This window comes from Phodopus roborovskii, unplaced genomic scaffold (assembly GCF_943737965.1).
Source record: "Phodopus roborovskii unplaced genomic scaffold, PHOROB, whole genome shotgun sequence".
Taxonomy (NCBI): Eukaryota; Metazoa; Chordata; class Mammalia; order Rodentia; family Cricetidae; genus Phodopus; species Phodopus roborovskii.
In genome coordinates, this window is record NW_026126515.1 from 8,590,348 (window position 1) to 8,613,159 (window position 22,812).

The following is a 22,812-nucleotide window of genomic DNA, read 5'->3' on the forward strand; positions in this document are numbered from 1 at the left end:
TGGTTTCCCTGGGATGCAGTGTGGAAGGAGTTGTTTAGAGGGAGGGAGGGAGGGAATTAAGAAAAGAAGAAGGTGAGGAAGAAAATGTTTCTGACTCTGAGACTAGTTCCTCCAGCAATCTTATCCTGCTGTGCTACAGGGCAGTTTTCAAAGGCCTGGAGCATATCTTGTTCAGCTCCAACACAGAGTAGATAGGTACCTGACAAACGCTGACCACAGGCCTAGAGCTCAGCACTGAAGTAACTGCTCAAATGTTCTAAGGCAAGGACAAAACCGCCAAGAAAATGCACTTTGCCTTTTCCTTATTTTCTAATCACCGCAACTCTGCTCATTACCTCCTTTCCTGCACTGATCTGGATGAGTTTCTAAACAAACTCCTTTAAAACACAGTAAGAAAGGAAAAAGCAGAAGGCAGACACTCCTGGTCTTGGAGGTAGTGTTGGGGGCAGGTCAAATGCAGTTAGTTCTGAGCAGGATGCAGTTCTTACAGAATCACACTGATACTTCTCAAAGACCGGGTAGTGTCTGCTCCTAAGTTAGTTGCTGACAGTTCCCTGGATCATCTAACACTTCATTAGCAAGTCTTTTTACTACTGGTTTAATTCAAACAGGCCACGCCTAATCTTAATTAAACTTGAACTTATCCAAGCTCTCCTATACCAGTAAGGGATTTACCTAGGTTCTTTAAAAACTAAGTGCAGGGGCCACACTGATCTTCTCTGTATTATTCCAATTTTTAGTATATGTGTTGCTGAAGTAGCTAGTGCATGAACTGGTATTTTGGAGCCCATTCCCTAAGGTGGAATACCTTGCTGAATCTAGTGGTGGGGGTGATTTGGTCCTGCCTCAAAGTGGTGATGTAACAGACTTTTTTGACTCCCCATGGGAGGCCTCACCCACTTTGAGGAGTGGATGGGGGGTGGGCTAAGTGAGGGGAATGGAAGGTGGGGGAGAGGGAGGGAAGGAAAATGGGAGGGGAGGGAGGGGGGAACCAGGATTAGTATGTAAAATAAATTGTTTTAAAAAATAAAAAGCTAGGTGTTGGTGGCGCATGCCTTTAATCCCAGCGCTGGGGGGGGGGGCGCGCGTGCGCAGAGGCAGGAGGATCTCTGTGAGTTCGAGGCCAGCCTGGTCTACAGACCTAGTTCCAGGACAGACACCAAAGCAATACAGAAAAACACTGTCTTGAAAAACCAAAAATAAATAAAATAAATAAATAAAAATAAACACCCCCCAAAGATTCAATAAAGTTTTTAAAAAGATAGTTCTTTAAAAAAAAAAATAGAGAAAGAAACTGGGTGCAAACAGTAAGTTTTCTACATATAAAGTGACTTCTGCAATCCTTGTAAAAGCTACCTGTTACAAGTATGGAGTTTATCTTTGATTTGGCTGTTCTGGTAGCATCTAATTACAAAAGCAAAGTACTGTAAATTATTTTACATACAAGTGCAGTTCTGAAATTTTTTTTAATCACTTAGTTGATTTTTCTGTGTATTTTATTTTGATTCATAAAAAGATCTTGTAGCTAAAATCCACCACAGAATATGGTCAGCAATGTGCGAAGGAAAAATTAGCTTTTAAAATGTCTGGTGGACTTTTCAGAACTTCCTAGGTCTCACTTTTTCTGCCCAGCGGCCTGTTCTAACTTGATATTGCTATTGGAAGAAGGCCACTGGCAGTACAATTTCCATTCACAAAAAAATGCCAGCAGTTTTAAGGGGATATGGGAAGGACAGCTCATCCTCCCTGGCCAGCTGCAGCTTTTCTGAATAGCACTTTGAACTTCATTTCAAGCAGGATTTATTGTGCTGAATGAATTCTTTTAAAGCTCTATTATAAAAGTAATACCCACATAGTAACATGGAACTTTAACAGTACAGAGTATTATCAAATAAAAACCGTCTCTTCCCCAGCCCCCACAGTCTCACTCAGTAAGCAGTAATGGTTTTGTTACAAATCTGGCTTTTCTGGTTGTAAATTCCACAATGGTAAATCTCTTTGTCTTCTCCCATCATCCTCGGTAGAGTCTGGGAAAATCCTTCATCTTTCCAGTATAGTTTCCTCAGTGAATCACCACCAATATGCATAATATTACCCTCCTTCCCTTTCTGAGACAGAGTCTCTCTGTGAACAGTATTGGCTGTCCTGGAACTCCCTCTGTAGACCAGGCTGGCCTCAAACTCACAGCAAGCTGCCTGCCTCTGCCCCTGAGTGCTGGGGTTAAAGGTACGCACCACCACCACCCAGCTCACTATCACTATTTCTAATCCCTCTTTTGGCTAGTTATCTTCATAAACTTAAAAACACAAATGCAGAGTTTGTTTATAAACTTATGGTGGATTCTTGGTTCTTTATTAAGTACAGTAACAGTATAAGTACACTGAAGTCCTGGGGAAATAACTTTTTTTTTTTTTAAACACTGTTGTTTTGTTTTTGATACAGCCTTGTTCCATAGCTCAGGCTGGCTTTGAACTCACTAAGTTAACCAGGCTGGCCTCAATCTTGCAGCAATCCTCTTGCCTTAGCTTTCCAAGTACTGGGACCACTGGCATTTGCTAGTATGTTTTGCTGAGGAAAGAATTTAGAAGCCTCTAAATATGTCTGCCAACTCACTGCAAGGTATCCAGATTAACCTTACAAACACACAGTGGAGACAAGCAAGATCACTCTGTAGTTCTAGTAACAGCTCAAAATAGCTGATAACCTAAACACCAACAACAGAAGGAACAAAAAATGCTACTCTAATACTGTAAAAGTGGAAACAAGTGATGAGACCCTCACACTCAACACAACATGATTCATTCATGTAACACAAATCACAGTCCTCATTCTTGGAATCTTGTCTATTTCTACAAGTATAATAGGATGTAAAATTTCAGGTAGCAGAACCTACATGATATTATTGAAAACAGGAAAAATTATATTGTGTCCTTGACTCATCCCAAACTCCTCTACCATGCAAACCATTTAATTATTATTAAATACCCACAGAACGGTCTAACTGCTTTAAGCCCTACAAAGCTGAGAACACTGCATGGATTTCGAACGACACTAACAATATGAACTCTTCCCACTTGTGCAACAGGCCTTAGTGTGGCGTTTCCTTCGGATGTAAAGACTGCCTTTGCACTGAGGTTCCCCTGCATCTTCATGGGCATAGGGCATGCCAAGTAGGGCGACAATATGGCACAACACTTTTAAACAACTTAAGCAGACAGGTGCTGAGTCTCCTGAGGAAGGGTTGAAATATGACTCATGCTCTTAACAGCCTTCTCCTCCTCCTCAGACCCCCTCAGACGAACACCCACCTCACAACTCTCATGGTGTGCAAGGAAGGTTCATGACAGTGGTTTTAATTCAGCTAAATAACTTAAAAATTTCAAATTACTACAGCCAGCATGGCAAGCCTCCCAACAGTCAGTGAAGAAGCAGACAGCTGACCCGAGTCCCTAACCACTTCAGTCTTTCTGGCACTGGAATCTTCTAAGCTGTGGGGCATAGACTCTTCCAGATACTGTGGGCAAAACTAAACTTTCTTCTTGAACAGGCAAATTCTAAAACCAAAGCTGTCTACACTATTTCCAAAAGTCTCTCCATAGAGAAAACAGGATCACTTACAGATGAGAACAAATATAAAGTCAGTTTTGGTTTCAGAAAAGTCTTTGTCAAAACGAGCTATCCTATTTAACTGTTTCTAGTGCAGGCTGTAGCCCATCTATAGTGCAATGTATTACAGAGTGGAGAGCCCAGGGCTGAGCAGGTGAAATCTGTCAGAGTCACAATGCCTCAGAAGTAGCAAGAGAACAAGTTAAATTAAGTTCGTGTCATACTGCTAGTAGAAAAAGCTTGTTATTGGGGCTGGAGAGTTGGCTCAGTGGTTAAGAGCACTGGCTGCTCTTCCAGAGGACCTAGGGTTCAATTCCCAGCACCCACATGGCAGCTCACACTGTCTATAACTCCAAGATCTGATATCTTCATACATGCAGGCAAAATACCAATGCACATAAAAATGAATAAATTAAAAAAATTTTTTTTAAATGTTATCTCCTTTGTTTTTGATTATGAGCTAGGCTCAAGATACATAGCTGAGGATGACTTTGAATAACTAATCCTTTTGTCTCTGCTCCCAAGTGCCAGGATTACAGACTTGTGTTACAATGTCCCATTCCTGAAAAGACTTTCAAAAAAGTAAAAAGAGCAAAACCAAATTATTGCCCTTTCATAGTAACTGGACAATACTGCCCTCTGGTGATACAGATTAATAAACAAGGCAACATCTTTTATTGTTCATTTCAGTTATGTTTAAGTAACTGCATCTCTTTTGAATGCACATCCCACCAATGACAAAAATTTGATTTAAGATGACCTTCATTATGTATTGTTCATTAAATTAGAAACTTTAAAAAGGTTTTAAATCAAGGACATTTTCTATGGAAACATACTATTGCTGATACACACATCACTATGTAGTGAATTACATTTCCACGTAAAATGATGTGATTGAGAAAGACCATGAAGGGAAATGCCCTAAATTAAAAGCACAGTAATACAGCAAACAAAGTCTTATGAGTAAAATCAGGAGAGGTGGTGGTGGCGCACACCTTTAGTCCTAGCACTTAGGAGGCAGAGGCTGTGAGTTCAAGGCCAGCCAGGCTTACGTAGAGTTTCAAGTCAGCCAGGGCTACATAGACCCCGTCTCAAAATAAACAAAACAAAACAAAACAAAAAAAAATTCCACAGGAGGAAGCCTGTTCTCAAAGAGTATGTATCTAACACGTGGCATCTATGGAAACCAATGTCTCACAGTGGGCCCACTGGAAATCTGACTCCTAATTTAGGAGAAACCTCAACCAAAGATCACAGTTGGCTGCTAAGTTTTTACTAAGCCAAGGAAATGCTTCCTGAAAAGGACCTACCAAGGCTGGTGCCATCCTGCCCCATGATGCACTTCATGGAGGTGATGATCTGCTCCATCACAGGTGGTGACATTGACGTGGCATACACAGCACTGTGAGAATGTGTGCGCAGGTAGTCTATCAGCTCCTGCGGAAGCAGAGGCAGATATTTAGAGGCAGTTCCTTCCTTCCAGGTGCTATACAGAGCCTCAAGGTCAACCAACACCATCATGGATCACAGCTGCCCAACAAGGATGTCAGAAACAGCAAAGTCTTTGGTTTTGCTTTGGTTTTCAAATTCATTTAGAAAGGGTCACTCTGAATTTGAAGAACAAATCATTTGATATTACAGTTTGGTATACAGAGATGAACTAAGAAAAGTGCTTAACTACATGTCACTTGTGTTCCACCCTATACATACACAGCCACCCATACATCCTAAGTAACAGTTTTCCTGGCCTGGAAGTGTTATCACTCAGTGATGTAGCAAACACTTGGCAGGTGTGAGATCCCTGAATTCAATCTGTAGCAGTCTACCCCTCCCAATATTCTTCAGAAAGATTCATAAATTGATACATAAATTGGCAGAGATTCATTAAGTCATTAAAATACTATCACTGAGTAAAATAAATTTTAATCATCCTTATGATTATAAAAATAACAACTGATTTTATATCGGCTTTGATTATTTTCCTGTACCTTTTAATATCATTTAAATCTTTAATTTTTTAAATTAAAAAATCTTTAATTTTTTAAAAGACTTATTTTATGTACATGAGTTTTTTTGCCTGCACTTGTGTATATCTACCAAGTCTGTGTGTGTGATCCCTATACACTCTGGAACTGGAGTTATAGATAGCTGGAAACCGACATGTGGGTGCTAGGAACTGAATTCAGATCTTCTCTAAGAGCAACAGGAGCTCTTAGCCGCTAGCCAATTCTCTAGATCCTCACTGAAATCATTTCTGAGTTGTTGTTGTTTTGTCTTTTTCAAGACAGGGCTTCTCTGTGTAGTCCTGATGGTCTTGGAACTCATCAATCTGTAGATCAAGTTGGCCTCAAATTCAAAGATCCATCTGCTTCAGCCTCTGAAGTGCTGGGATTAAAGTCATGCACCACCACCACCACCCAGATTAAATCTTCCAAAATAAAATCTAGACAATAAGAATCTGGTGTACTATTGGGTGTGATGGTCCATGCCTATAACTCTACTTTCTGGACGAGGCAGGAGGACTGCGCGTCTAAAGCTAGCTACAAGTGAGACTATGTCTTAAGTGGGGTAAGCAGCAGCATCCGTGCCAAAAACAGTAAGAAGACACAAAATACAAACTGTGAAGTAGGCTGTTGCTTCTAAAACTCTCAAAATTGTACATCGAAGCACAAATGTGTTGTATCAATTCAGAAATGACACTATATGATTTATTATCCTTTAATTCATAGCAATATATTTTATTTTTTAAAAAAGTCAGTTAACTTCCAAAGTTCTCCTCATTAATAAAAAGGTAAAAATTGATAATAAAATCTATCAAACCTGATTAGAAGCAACTAAAAGTGGGTCTTCCTGATGGGTGGTGGCACACACCTTTAATCCCAGCACTTGAGAGGCAGAGGCAGAGGCAGGTGGATCTCTATAAGTTTGGGGCCAGCTTGGTTTAGAAAGTGAGTTCCAGGACAGCTAGGGCTGTTACACTACACAGAGGAACCCTGTCTCTAAAAACAAAACAAAACAAAACAAAAACAAAAACAAAAAAAAAAAAAAAAAAAAAAAAAAAAAGGGAAGGGAAGGGAGGAAGGAACGGAGGAAGGGAGGGAGGGAGGAAGGAAGGAGGTCTTTCTAAAGGCGATCAATTATTAGAAGAATGTCTTTATTCTGTCATCAGTGTCCTAGTCTTCGCAGGAAGTCACACAACACAGAGGTAACTGGATGTACAGCTCTGGCAGAAATTACTAGCACAATCCCAGGTAGTTAGACTGAGGCCAATGCCTAATAAGAGTAGAGGTGTTTTTGTGAGGACTATGAACGACGCCTGCATAGGTACACCACACACAAACCAGACTCAAGTGTGCACAGGTGTTATGCAATGTTTCATGCAGTAAATGGCTTTTCTACACACACTTCAATTCACAGCAAGAGTGCCACAGACACCTAAAAGTAAAGAGAGCACTGATGCTAGGCAGTGGCTCAGGCCTTTAATCCCAGCACTTGGGAGGCAGAGGCAGGTGGATCTCTGTGAGTTCAAGGCCAGCCTGGTCTACAGAATGAGTTCCAGGACAGCCAGGCTACTCAGACAAACCCTGTCTTGAAAAACAAAAACCAAACACAAACAAGATGGTCACATATTTTCCTTACTTAAAGACTTCCACAACTTCTTGATCAAGTCATCTGAGGTCTGTTTCAAAGCTAACTTGAGAAGTTCTGCTTCTGGGGTTACCTGACTATTCTATTCATTCTATCCAACAAACACTTTTAAGTACCAAACAATTTGACATTAAGGAAGGGCAGAACCTGGTATCAGGTCACAGATTCCTCTCTCATGCGTGGCCTCCCTTTCAATAATACCATCTTCCACGTATTCCGCTCATGACCTGGGGTGGCACGAGGATCCTCTCAGACCCCTGGTCTGTGCTGCACTGCTGTCAGAGAATCCCTAGCAGCTTGCTGGTCCCTAGTGAATAACCAACAACCAAAGGAAATCAATTAAACCCTTTTGCTCATCACTCCTCCCTCTCTACAACTGGATTCCAGGAGTTTCTCTCAGTGCTTGGCTGTGGATCTCTGCTCTGCTTCTATCAGCTACTGGATGAAGGCTCTAGGATGGCATATAAGGTCTACCCTGTATGCCATTATAGGGGAATCTCATTATAGGGGAAGGGCATTTAAGGTAGCCCCTCCACTACTGCTTAGATTCTTAGTTGGAGTCATCCTTGTGGATCTCTGGACATTTCCCTACTGCCAGATTTCTCTTTAAACCACTCGATCTTCCTGATCCCTCATGTTCTCCCCCACACTTCCTCCTACCTCCCCCGTCCCCATGCTCCCAATTTGCTCAGGAGATCTTGTCCCTTTCCACTTCACCAGGGAACCCTGTATCAAGGCTGAGCAAGGTATCCCACCATAAGGAATGGGCTCTAAAAAGCCAGTCCATGCACCTGGGATAGGTCCTGGTGCTACTGCCAGCACCCCCCCCCAACAGATCAAGTCATTTAACTGTCACCCACATTCAGAGGGTCTAGTTCAGTCCCGTGCAGGTTCCCCAGCTATCATATCAGTCCATAGTCTGTCTGAGCTCCCACTAGCTTGGGTCAGCTGTGGTTTTCCCCATCATGTTCTTGACACCCTCTTGCTCACATGATCCCTCCTCCCTCTCTTCAACTGAACTCTAGGAGTTCAGCCAGTGCTTGGCTGTAGGTTCCTACATTGGCTTCCATCAGTTACTGGATGTAGGTTCTATGATGACAATTAGTCACTAATCTGATTAAAGGGGAAGGCTTGTTCAGATACCCTCTCCATTATTCCTACGAGTCTTAGCTGGAGTCATCCTTATAGATTCCTGAGAAAGCACAATCATAATGCTGTTCACAGCAGCATTATTTGTAATAGCCAGAACCTGTAAACAACCTAGATGCCCATCAAATGAAGAATGGATAAAGAAAATGTGGTACATTTACACAATGGAGTAGGAAGAAGAAGAGGAGGAGGAGGAGAAGGAGGAGAAAAACTACTGAATCTTGAAATTTGCAGGCAAATGGATGAAACTAGAAAAAAACTATCCTGAATAAGGTAACACAGACCCAGACACAAAAACACAGTATGTATTCACTTGTAAGTGGATATTAGATGTAAAGCAAAGAATAACCAGGCTACAGTCCACAACCTCAGAGAAGACAGGTAAAAAGGAGGCCCCTAACAGGGATACACATGGAGGGCCCCAGGAAGGGAAACTAGTTAAGATCTCCTAGGTAAACTTGGTGGGATAGGGGATGAGGGTTGAAGGATGGGAATATGAGGGATCAAAAAGACCAAATTAGGGGAGGGATGGAAGGGAGATAGCAGTAAAGGAGATACCTTGATAGAGGGAGACATTATGGGGAGAAACCTGGTGCTAGAGAAATTCTCAGGCATACATTTTTTAATGATGTTACAATTTTTCTTTCCTTTTCCATCTGAAAGTCAAACTGAGGTCAGAACACATGCCAGCCAGTTCTTCACTACAGAACTGAGGACTGGCCAAGTTCTTTTCTAAGTCATAGTTTTACAGAAACATGTCACATTACACCATTATCAGCTTTGTAAAGTGTACAATTCAATGGATTTTGGCATAGTCAGAATGATGCAATCCTTACCATTACCTAATTTTAGAATCTTTTCATCACCCTACAAGAAACACATCACATCCATTAATAGTTATTTTTCATTTCCCCATCTCCTTAACCCCTGGCAACTACTAATCCACATTCTGTTTCAAAACCTACTCTAGATAAAACAAACAAAAGTCCATTATATAATTGACCTTTTATGATTCACTTCAGTTACCATGTCTGCAAGATGCATCTGTGTTGTAGCTTCGGCACACATCATTTTTAAATCATTACATTACAAGTACCCTCCCCCCCCCCAAAAAAAAAAATTTACTTTTACTGATAAGGACACTAAATAGTTAAAAATGCCTTCCGTAAGATCTCACAAAAACACATTCATATGCAGATAATATTCATGATTTTGAATGGATTCTTTTTTTTTCTTTCAAGATAGAGTTTCATGTGTACTTGCATGGATTCTTAACTGCCTTAGAGGTCATATATAATTTTAAAGTTGAAAAATGGGCTTTACAGTGTATCAGAGCTAACAAAACCTTCTCTTCTTGTTTGTGCATTCTGATGTTCCGTTCCCATTGGCTCCTGCAACAACCCTCTTAGATTGGGAGTACAACTCAAACCCAACATAAGACTGTGGCAAACAGGAAGCACCACTGTGAACTCTTTTACAAAAGAGTGTTCTATATTTCAGACCAGAATGTAGTTTGGAAACAAGCTCAAATGAGCAAACAACAAACAATGAACAGAACCAGCCTTCAGCTCAGCAAGAGACAACAGAGTCACTCCCCAGGCATCTGAAGTAGGAAGTCTACCAGCACTAGAACATGAGCCACAGGCACATCTAGGATCCCCATATCCCATTTCAGGACCCACCTACTACACAGTTCCCAAACCAACAGCTTTCTCCAACTCTAATTGGCCTAAAGTCCTGCTTACCTTCTTGCCTCCAATGTATCCTCCAGCAGCACCGAAGCTCTTTGTGAATGTTCCCATCATAACATCTACATCCTCGGGATCCAGGCCAAAGTAGTCCACCACACCTCGCCCTGAAGGGCCAAGGGCCCCAATGCTGTGAGCTTCATCCAGATACAAGTACGCCTTGTACTTTTTCTTGAGAGCAATCACTTCAGGAAGGCGAACAATAGACCCTTCCATGCTGGCAAAACAGGGTTAAAAAAACACACACTGAGACGTTTTTAACTCTCAAAATTAGCAACTGGCCACTTTGTTTTTAATGCTTTGAGGCTATGGCTTTTCAAAATAAATCTGAAAATTCCACCTCTGGTTTTAAACTAAGTTATGTGGTATACTGACTTGGCAGGAAACAGGAGGTTGACGTCTCAAAAATAAGTGCTGTATTGTAGTTGGTTTTATTTCACAACAGAAAGAATTAAAGTTACAGCTGATTATTTCTGTTTGCTTTTGTGGAGCTAAGGGTTAAAGCTGGGGCCTTGCATATGCTAGGAAAGCACTCTACCAAGTGGGCCACATCTCCAGCCCACAAAAGTCTTCTAAAACTTGCAATTACAAGCAACATTAGATTCTGTATTCAGTATACATGCCTTGAGTTCCTGCCCAGGGATTCTGGCAGTGGACTGTGGCCTAGGATATGTAAGCCAAATAAACCCTTTTCTATGTAAGTTGTTTTGGTCATGGTCTGTATCACAGCAATAGAAATCTAAGGTAGGCTGTCCAAATTAACAAAAGAAAAAAATCTTAAAATTAAAATACAGCTTGGCATGGGAACATATGCACCCAAGAGGCAGAGGTAGGATCAGGAGTTTAATTAATGTCAGTGTCAGCTACATGAGGCCATATCTCAAAAAATAACAAAAAGTAACTTATTTTTATTTATTTTGATGTTTGTTTTTTGTGGGGCTGGAGACTGAACCCAGGGGCTCATGTATGCTAGACAAGAGCATAACCAATATACTAGGGTCTTGCCATGTGCCCTGGGAGGGCCTCAAATTCCACCTGTCTCAGCCTCGTGAATGCTGGAATTACAGGATTGCACTCTTACATCTAGCTTTGTCATTTATTTTTGATAAATTCGAATCTTTTATATGTAAGCTTTTCATAAACAGTAAAATAAAATAACCTCGATAAAAGGATCTGGAAGCTGTGTACTATCCAGACTTAAAGATCTTTGGACTCAGTGCCTCCTGTTTCCAGGTATTTTGAACAAGTCACTGTCTCCTTAATTTCCAGAATGTACTAGTTTATCGAGCCCTTCAGCTGAAAGCTTACATGGCTTTACAGGGCTAGGCCAGAGATAAGCACAGTAGAGTGAGAGTACCTATATATGCCTTCCACAAGGATTAGGATTTTCTTCCAGGGCCTTCTTGTCCGAGGCTGACCATAAACAATGGCATCTTTCAAAAGCTTCTCCAAGCTTTGCATATCTACGGCACAAAGAAAGAATTCAGTCCCAAAGTATCTTTTTCCTAACAGCATTAGAAAAATGAGAATATACGTTTCTTATTCAGTCATTTGCATAACTAGGGATGAGCAGAAAAGACATTAAGATATTGCTTCATTAACTGACATTTAAATGTGACAAAAGTTCAAAACTATCAACAAGATCAAATGACTGGTAATTGACTGAATTAGTTGGCTAGATAGAAAATTACTATTTTTATGTTAAATTCTCAGTCTTTGAATGAGCTTTTTTGTGTTTTTAAAATCCAAACTGCATCTTTAATTCAAGTGATTCATTCAGAAATATGTGTATAAAGACCAAACAAGAATAAGTAAATCACCCCAAACACATATTCCTCCTAAAAAGCAAATATGCATGGGCCTGGAGAGACTGCTTAAAGTTTTAGAGCACTTGTGGCTTTTGCAAGGACCCAGGTTTGATTACCAGTACCCATAGGGTGATTCACAATCATCCATAAGTCTAGTTCCAAGGGATCCAATGCCCTTTTCTGACCTCTGTGATCACCAAGCATGTACATGCAGGCAAAACACTCACAGACAAAACAAATATATCTCTTTTAAAAAGTAATGGAGAATGAACTTCAAAGTGCATGATCTATTTTCTTTTACCCAGGATGCATTCAATAGCTGCTATTAAACAGCCTTCTTTTTGTACTGGTTAAAAATATGCCAGTCATGCAGGGTGGTGGTGACACACACTTTTAATCCCAGCACAAGAGAGGTAGAGGTGAGCACATCTTTGTGAGTTTGAGGCCAGCCTGGTTTACAGAGTTCCAAGACAGGCCCCAAAGCTACAGAGAAACCTTGTTTCAAAAAAACAAACAAACAAAATAATGATTGATAGATGACTGACTGATAGACAGACAGGCAGACAGGCAGATGCATGCCAGTCTGGGACATGCATAAGTCTAAGCTTAAGCCAGCTTGGCAATCAGTTGAGACTGTTCCATGTTCACTCATCAGCTGCACTGTTGAAAGACAGCATGCTTGGTTATTGTTAATAAGGGCCACATTTTCCTCTTGAATGCTTTGAACTTCATGGTTCCATCTCTACAGACTTTATATCTTGAATGACATTTGAAAAACTTCTCCTTAAAATCTAAGCAACATTAAGTCCGAGGTATATGCCATGCTACAGGGAGACTGAAAGTGTGGATGGAAATCAGGATTCACTAGACCCAGTATAAATGAAGTGGAGTTTATTTGGGGAAAAGAACTTACACAGAAAACATGTGACTGTCGCAGCACTCCCACTCCAAGGATGCAGACTTGCCACCCTGACACTCTCTTGCAACCCAAAGAGTCTCCCAAGCCCCATCCTTTCTCCTTAACCAGTCACCTGTAACCACGCCCAAAAGGTGTGGTCACTGTTAACAGGCCTGGAGGTGAACATATCGCTACAGGATATCCTACACTATAAGCTTTGATTCTGTGTTCTTATCTGATTGTTGAAAGAGAGAGTCAAAATTGCACGACTTTGTCCTTCTTATAATCGAACTTTGATAAGAAAGGGAAAGAATGTGCTAAAATCACACAGCAGGATAGCCAAAGGTCACAACTGTGTTATAGCTTTCAGTATTTGCAACACAGAAATCAGCACACTGCTTAACCAGAGCAGTGAATCTGCCTGACCCAGAGCAGGAGACAAGTAAGTCTGTACTCACTATTGTTGTTTCCTATGTTTATATACAGAAAGGAGACAGAAAGTAAACAGTGATTCAATATTTTAGACAAAAGAAAGCTAACAGGAAAAAGAAAGCTGACTGTGGCCGTGCACAGCTACAGTCCTAGTACACAGGAGGTTGAAACAGGAGAACGGTCTAGGCTGTATGGTAAATTCCAGGCTAACAACAAGACCCTGTCTCAAAAGACAAGCAAGCTACAATAGCGAAAAGTCTACAAACTGTAGACAAAGGGAATGCTTGGGCAGGTTACCTACTTAGGAAAACTATTTACATCTTTCTTCCATCATATATGCTACAAGTTCCCTGTAAATTCAAAATTTACAAGTGCCACAAAACTCCCACAGGAAAATGTGAGAAAACAGGCCCCTTTAATGAAGAAATATTAAATACAATTGAAAAGTCAAAGACATTTTGATGAGTCAAACTAAGAAGACGTTTAAATACAAATAGTGTGGCATAAAAAGAATATAAAGAGCTCCTACAATCAGTAAAAAGACATCAGCTTGAAAAAAAATTCTACAAATACAATAACTGCATAAAAATTTGCTCTACAGCTAAAAACAAACAAGACCCCAAATACTGTGTCCTTATGAGGTTCAGGAAGATTTAAAATGACATATAACAGGCCATGCTGGTAAGTGAGAACAAGTGACCAAATCCATGCTTGTTATTTGGAAAGGCATTTAAAAACGTACACCCTTTTCACTGGGCACTCTGAGGCTGCTCAACATCAATCAGATGATCTTGCAAATATGTGAGTGGAGTGCTGTTTCTAGTTTAAAAGTTGAGCTACGGTTTATTTGGACACATCACATTTAAAGATAAGAAGAGTCAGAGGTAGGTATGGACAAGGGGTTCACAATATTTATGGCTACAAGTTTCACAATGATGAAAAAGTGTCAATCACATAAATCAAAACACTGTTCTAGTCTCACTGTAGAAATTTTACATAAGATAAAACAGAAAAAGAAATAAGTTATTGCCACTGTCAAATCTTCGTTCCAGAGGTACAGACCTTAATATTTTGGTATTATATTATTCTACAATATCATCTACATATGGACATTATGGCAAAAGAAGATATTTAAAATACAGCTGGATCTTTATCATTACGTGTTTTAAATTACCAAGCTATGATTTTATACATTTTTTTTATAAAAATAATGTTTCTAATATTGATTTGTGCACTTTAATTTTTTAAAACTATTATTTATGCACTTTAAAAAACAGTGCCCAAAGGTATTTCCACTCAAGGAACAACTTTGGCTTAAAGTCACCATTCCCTACCATCTCTGTATATTACTGCACAGAACATTTTGTCTGTTCTTTCTTTTCTTGTACATGTGTATATAAGTATGTGTGTGGTATGTGTATATATATATTGGTGCATATACATATATGTGCAGGTACACATGCACATGTAGGTATCTGTAGAGGTCAGAGGTTGATGTCATGTGTCTTTCTCAATCATACTCCACCTTATTTTTTGAGACATGGTCTTCCCTGAACTTCATGAATTGAGCTAGATTGGCTAGCCCCAAAATCTTCCCGCCTCCATCTCCCAGTGCTGAGATTATAGGCATGAGGTTCCATGCGCCTCTTCTTCTATGAGTGCTGGGGATCTGAACTCAGTTTTCCACACCTGTATGGCAGATACCTTATAAAATGAGCCATCTCCCTAAATAATGTCTGTTGTACCTTTAAAAACTTCTAAGATTTACTTTTTATTATTAATTATGAGTATATATTCTACATGAGTGCAGTATCTGTAGAGGTCAGAAGAGGGTGTCAAATCCCCTAGATCTAGAGTCACACATGCTTGTGAGCAGCCTTCAGTGGGTAATGGGAACTCAGGTCCTCTGTAAAAGTCGTGCATACTCTTTAATTACTGAGCTATCTTTCCAGGCCCAAACTTTGTGTGTGTGTGTGTGTGTGTGTGTGTGTGTGTGTGTGTGTGTGTGTGTGTCTTGTGCTTGTGGGTGACAAGAGGTGGAGAAGGCTCATACCACAGCACAACTGTAGGGTCAGAAGACAACTTTATGGAGTTGGTTCACTGTTACATGGATTCTAGGGATCACAAACTCTTTACCTGCTGAATATCTTGCTGGTCCCACCTGTTATATTTTATTTAATTATTTTATTTAATTATTTAACTATCAACATCTCTTCACTAGTCTTATTTATTCCTCCTAGTGTTATAACAAGACACACTATAGGTACCCAGTAAATGTAATTGAACAGAGATTTGTAAACAAGAAAATAAGATGAAAAACTTAAAAGTCAAATCAAGGGAAGGCAGTATAATTTGCAAAGAGAAATTCTATCACCATATGTATTATTCATTCATAGATAGATATAGATAAACACATACATGTTCAAGCTGACCTCAAATTAAAAATCTCCTGGCTTCAGCCTCCCAAGTGCTAGGATTACAGTCATGTGCCACAACATTCTGCTTTAGAAGACTGGACCAGAAGAACATTTCAAGTCTTTTACTTCAGCTGCATTGTACTTTCAATTACTAACATAACTTTGTAACCATCACCACGATCCCAAAGAATATCAAACATTAAAGCCAATGGCAAAGTGTAGGACTAACTCACTGTTATGCTTGAAGATTCGAATGGTTGCTCCTGACAGTCTGGCTCCTAGAACCAGTGATGCATGGTTCAATTCATCACTCAGAATCAGGCAACCCTGCAATATCACAAGCACAGGTAGGTAAGATACTAACAAATGTTGGTGATCACTGTTTTTCAAAGATGCTTTAGAAACACATGCGGAATCCTAGCCTACACATAATAGTTTCTTCATTCTGTCATTTTAAATATCCAGATACACAGCAACATGTTGTTACTTACACCTAAAATCTAGCAGTCTTTAATAGGTTATAGTACTTTGATTTGAGAGAATTTTGATGTATCGTTTTGCGAGAAATAGCAGCCGTGGAAATAGTGCTTTTCCCTTCACTATTAACATGTCTCAGTTCAGGGAAGAACCTATTTATAAGCCCCAATCACACAGTATGCCAGCTCTGGTTTAGCATCTTAAAATCCCCAAACACACTTTAACACATAAATTAAGGAGAGAGCAAAGTCTGACTCCTTTGGTTGTTTATTTCTTACTCTTCCATCCCTCAAAGGTCCCTGCTAAAATAAAAACTGAGAAACAGATTTCTGTCTTTCAAAAATGGCCTCAACAGGGGATAAGGGTATAAAGCTCAGTGGTAGAGAGTGTTTGCCTGGAATGTACAAGGCCTTGGGTTGGATCCTTGACACTACAACAAACAAATGAGTAAATAAATACATAAGTAAATTTCCACATAAAAATAATTTCATAATTGATGGGGGATGTCATTCTGTAAATACGTTTCTCATACTGGTTAATGAAGAAAGCACTGTTGGCCAATAGGAAAGCAAGATAGGTGAGACTAGGAGACAAGGAGGAAAGAGGAAGTAGTAAGGAGGAGTCAAGATGAAGAGACTGGAAAGAGCACAACGCCAGCCCCTCTCTCCAGTAAGATGAAACCACGTGGAAATACTTAGATTAACAGAAATGGGTTAATACTTAAGACAGAGCTAGCCAATAAAAAACTAGTAACTGGTCAACAGAATTATATCAGATACAGAGTCTCTTGTGCATTATTTGGGGCTGGCGCGGTGGCGGGACAAGACCAACGGCGGGCGGAAAAACCTACTCCTTACACCTAATATCCCAATGACCCAAACAAAAACAACTTAATCAATAAAAGATGGTATTCATAGCTGGAAATGTGGTGATATCTTGTTTGTACCCTAATAAATAAAGCTTGCCTGAAAATCAGAGGGCAGAGCTAGCCACTAGTTAACCATAGAGTCTGAAGGTCTGTACAGACAGATAGGAAGTGATATGGCTGGGCAGAGAGGAATATAAGGTGGGAGGAGACAGGAGCTCAGCCTCTCTTTTCTGCCTGAGGATTTTGTAGAGGTAAGAACTGTAGTGGCTGCTGCTCTGCTTTTCTGATCTTTCAGCTTTCACCTTCTAATATCTGACTCTGGGTTTTTATTATTAAGACCAATTAGATCTCTGAGTTTGAGGCCATCCTGGTCTACCAAGTGAGTTCCAGGACAGTCACCACCTTTAAGAGATCAAACAATACTTACTGCCATTTCAATGATAATTTGGAAGATTAATCTTTAAGGTAGTCCCTTCCATGTTAGTACGAGAGAAATCTAAGTATAACAATGATTTACTAGAGTTCATGGATAAGTTTGACCATATAATTAACAGTAAGCAAAACCCAAATCTGGGGTAATCCACTACTTCTGTCAGGGTGCTATTAGTAAACATCCACACTAAGACGCAAAACAAACAAAGGAGAAAACAACCTCAGGGCTCTGTTCAAGATGACAGTGCTGAGCAGCTACATTTAGAAAGCATTTTACCTTTCCTTATTTGAGCTCTCACAAATTCTATCATATATGGAATGGATATGCAGCTATTAGAGACACACACACACACACAAATATATAACTTAATTATGTATCAAGGTAAATGCACTTTCTTATTTTTATACTTAGGCCAAACTATAAACTTTCTGAATTAAACCTCTCATAATTTTAATCTTTTGGCATTTGTTTTCATCAGAATTCCTACGGGGGTATAGCTGAGTGGTAGAGCATTTGACTGCATCAGAATTCCTACAAAATTGAACAAAAAGAGGGAAGGACCACGGGTTCTAAGAGGAAAACAACTGATATTGGCTCTGCAAGACATACTTGCCAAAAATCTGTGATGGAGTATCTTTGTAAACTGTGCTTTGTGTAATGTTAATAATACCTAAACTGGATCCTAACAAAAGAACATATGTATAAGAGAGCTGCCACACACAGATGGTGCCTTCTTACTTTGCCAACAAGAGCAGGGATGTTCATTGAATTTGTTGCAAACCCCATGCCATAGGTCATAGCAGCTTCCACACCCAAAAACCGCGCTACCAGTTTCTCTAGTTCTTCATGCTTGTCCAGGTTTCCTGTATGAAGAAGTCAATTAATACAATCAGTATCATTCTCAATTTTAAAATTACTACTTTATTAAGAGAAAACAGGACCAGCAAGATAGATCAGTGGATAAAGTCGCTAGCTGCCAAGCCTCACTACCGGAGTTGAATCCCTGGAATGACCATGGTAGATGCAGAGAACCAACTCCTGAGAGTTGCCCTCAGACCCCATATCACACATATGCATGCACACAAATATAATAATATTCTTAGCAGAATGGTGGTGGTGCATGCCTTTAATACCAGCACTCAAGAGGCAGAGGCAGGCGGATTTCTGTGAGTTTGAGGCCAGCCTGGTCTACAAAGAAGAGTTCCAGGACAGCCAGAGCTGTTACACAAAGAAACCCTGTCTCAAAAAACCAAAAATAAATCATGAAAATAAATCAATTCATGTGTTGTAACATCTCCAACTAAGTCCACCAAGAGGCTGGTATTATCAATAGAAACAGCTACAAAAAAACAACAGCTGATGCATTCCGATTCAGCAGTTCTAAAGAAAAAGGAAGATTACTAACTCATGTTTTCACATTCTCATCTCAGATCTAAGCCCTAAAAGATCTAACAGAGTTTTTGTGTCCACATTTTTAAAATACAAAACAGTATAACTGACATTCCAAAACACTGGAAGTGCAAGAACTAAATCTCCATTTATGGATACTTGTAATCCTTAATACAATTAGTGAAAACTGAGAAATAAAAGCATAAGTAATGTCAAAGGGTGAACTGTGTTTCACTAAAAAGATATTCTGAGGGGCTGAGGAGGGAGGCAGCTCTGTGGCAGAACAGATATAGCATGTACAAGGCCCAGAGTCAGATTCCAGAACCAAAACAGTCATAACTCCTTTTCTTTAGAATGTAGCCACTTTGGAAAATCTTCACAAAAATAAGCAAGACAAGTAAGGGCAATGAGATTAGACTAATAACATCCTGGACAAACAGACATAGACAGAGGAGGCACAGAAGAAGACCATATCTGACACACACGGAGACAGCCATGGGACCATAGGCTAGGGAACACTGAGGTGCTGTCAGAGTGAGCTTGGTCATGCTCACACCTCGATCTCATACTTCTACCCTCCACAATTCCCTATTTCTCATTCTTTGTTATAGTCATCCTAGGAAGCCAACAGAGTTGGGAACTGAACTACGAGAGAGAGAGAGAGGTTAAACCTATGTCCTCACCAAGTAGAGGATGACTAGATGAGAGAGGAGTACACTCACAGGCTTAGTACACTCACAGGCTTAAAGGGAGAATCAGTAGCAATCAAGGCAGGCAAGGGTTAAAGCTGGGCTACAAACATGATATATAAAACACACAAAGCCAAGGTTGGGAGAACACATCTGTAATCCCAGCACTCGGAAGAGGATCACAAGTTCAAGGCTAGCCTAGGCTAATAGCTACAAAACTATTTAAGCTTACCTCACCCCTTTCTTTTCAATTCCAACCCCCCCCAAACCATAAACTCTCATTGCTGATGGGATTATACAATAGTGTAGCTGCTCTAGGAAGCAGCTCAAAAAGCTAATCATAGAATTACCATGTGATCTAGCAATGCCACACCTAAGTACACACCCAAGAGAAATGAAAATGTCATTTCAAAAATATATTCTTACAGCCAAAAAGAAGAAATAAACCAAATGTCAGTCAGAGACAGATAAACAGGATGTGGTACATACATGCTATGGGTTATTTAGTCACAAAGCAGAATGGCATGCTGATTCAGTCTATGAAGTACTAATGAATACAGGTAATCTTGTGAACATACTCTAAGTGAACAGAAGCCACACATGAAAGGTCACAATGTTACATGATTCCATGTATATGAAAGTCCAAAGGCAAGTGTTTGTGTATTTCTGACACTAGCACTGTACCTGGTAAGCTCACACTTACCAATCTCCTGGCGAGTGCTGCACACTCCAGCTCCATACTCCTTGAGAACTTCAGCAGCTGCTTCCTGACATGATCCAGTATTCCTTGCAAATCCAAGATAGTTGTAGGAACCCATGTTTATAACACCTTTAATTATATTCCCTGTGTACCTGTGTTTCAATAGAATAAAACTTAATAAATAATACTCACTGCATGCCTAATACTTAAGTGTGACATACATTGTTCACACAAAGCACCCCACATAGAAATAGAGAAGACACTATCTGTAAAAAAGCAGCACAAAATCACCATTAACGAGAGAGATAAAACATACAAAATACAGTTTGCACTGTGCACATGTACAAAATTGTCAAGGAATAAAAATGTACACTTGGATGGCAGAGGCAGGCAGATCTCTGTGAATTCAAGGCCAACCTGGTCTACAAAGCTACACAAAGTAACCCTGTCTCAAAAAACCAAACTAAAACCCCAAAATGCGTCAAATGTTAATTTAAGTGTTAAAATTTTAAAATGTGATAGCCAATGTTGGCTTACAACATTCTTATAATTGAGCCTTCATTCAGTATTTTCTTCTAGAGGGAATTTGGTATTACTTTTCACTGAAAGTTACACATGTGAGCTCACACACGAGGACCCTTTAAGAGCCACTATCCTTCCAAAGGCCCAGAGACCAGTGGTATTACCCCTGTGATGGAGACTCAGTCAGTAAGGACATCACGGTCCAGATGACTGACAGATGGTTCCCCATTGACCTAAGGTGGGAGTAAAGTGCTGAAGCTTCAAGTGCCTAGGATTCGGTACTTACTAGCTAGGGATGGGACACCTACACTATAGTAAAATACTATTAGCCACTACAAATAATGAACTTATGGTGAATATACACATAGGCAAGGCCTTGCCAGTATGTTAGCCAATAAAAAGAGCAAAAAATAATTTATAGCATATGATCCCATTTTTGTGTATTAAAAAAAGTGAGTTTGACACTAACCTTGTCTATAAAGTGAGTTCCAGGACAGCCAGAGCTACATAGTGAGATCCTGTTTCAAAAAATAAACAATACTGGACAGTGGTGGTGGTGATGGCAGCACACACCTTTAATCCCGGCACTCAGCAAACAGGGGCAGGTGAATCTTTGAGTTGAGGCCAGCCTATTTGCAGGACAGCCAGGGTATAACGAGATAACATGTCTTAAAAAACAAAAAAGCCAAGCAACCACCAAAAAAAAAAAAAAAAAAAAAAAAAAAAAAAATTAAAAAAGAGAGAGACAGAAAAGAAACCAAATGACAAAAAAACCCCAAAAGAATCAAATGAAACAAACAAACAAAAAAAAAAAAAATCTTAAATTTCAGTAAGGGCTACAAGTGTTAATTCGCTGGCACAGCACTTGCCCAGCATGCTTGAGAGCCTGGATTTAAACCCCAGCACTCTCTCCAAAAAATATTTCAAGAACAAATAACAGTGTTACCAGGAAACTAATCATATTGTATCTTCAGCAGCTGCTTTTGCTTTAAGAGAATTCTCAAACCAAATTCCTTTGTTACAAAGAAATAGTTTCTAAAACGACTTACTTGAATGACCAGTTGTAGTCATGGGACTTTCTCTCCATGATATCCACCCTGGCTCCTGGCACACTGCAGATGGGTCGGTTCCAGTTGTCTCTTATCCTCATGTAGAGGTTCCTTGTATAGAAGTTCTCGAAGTCCTGATACAATGACACAAAGTCCTGCCAACAAATAGGGAAACAGTATACATTTAACTGATTTACTTAGAGAAAAGTCTGACGATTTTTCTTTTCATATATCAGAATGATGTCAATCAATCATTTAATTAAATAACGTATCAAAATATATTTGGAAAGGCACTGATTCTACGTTTAAGTCTTTTGATCAGATAAAAGTCATTTAGCTCTGGTGTTTGGCCTATATTTCATGATTTCACATGACTAAACCACACGAATGTAGAACTGATTTAACTTAAAGATGGACCCACAGAAATAAAACCATCATAGAACTCACCATTGAATTGTTTCCTTCCTAACAATCTGGAGAAAAACTGCCATCCCATATGTTTCTTACAAATGAAGTGGGGGAAGATACCAGAAAAACCTTTATAATACCAGTTGAGAAGGAGAAAAATACAAAAATACTTCAAAAATTTAAATTTTTATCTTCTGCATATGCTCAAGGATCAAAATCAAGCACCCCCCCAATAAAAGATTAAAAAAATAAAACACTGAAATGTAGATTAGACTAAATCTTTGGCCCTGGACTATTAGAAAGAAATTGAGAATGGTACATTCATTCTGGGCTGGAGAAATAGCTTGTTCCACTTGTACAAGGCCCAGGTTCAATTCCTGGGCCCCACATCAGGCAGCTCACAGCACCTGTAACTCCAGCTTCAGGGTATCCAAATCTTTGCACTGATATGCATATATGTTCACATAAGCACACGCATATACATAATTCAAAACAATATGAACAAATAAATAATCCTCTGGAGGCGTGGCAGGTGGGTTTCTGAGGTTAGCAATGCTCCAAGACAGTAAGA

The 22,812-nt window shown here is 39.7% G+C and overlaps 1 protein-coding gene across 1 annotated transcript in view; it reads right to left on the reverse strand.

Annotated features, from left to right (window-relative positions):
• Sptlc2 (serine palmitoyltransferase long chain base subunit 2) overlaps positions 1–22,812 on the reverse strand; it is a 69,544-nt gene that overhangs the window by 19,782 nt on the left and 26,950 nt on the right. The window contains exons 3-9 of the mRNA XM_051196112.1: positions 21,834–21,988; positions 20,266–20,414; positions 18,223–18,347; positions 15,940–16,033; positions 11,509–11,614; positions 10,149–10,368; positions 4,917–5,043 (exon numbers count right to left, since the gene is read on the reverse strand). Coding sequence (XP_051052069.1) covers positions 4,917–5,043; positions 10,149–10,368; positions 11,509–11,614; positions 15,940–16,033; positions 18,223–18,347; positions 20,266–20,414; positions 21,834–21,988 — 976 coding nt within the window. The remainder of the gene's footprint in view (positions 1–4,916; positions 5,044–10,148; positions 10,369–11,508; positions 11,615–15,939; positions 16,034–18,222; positions 18,348–20,265; positions 20,415–21,833; positions 21,989–22,812) is intronic.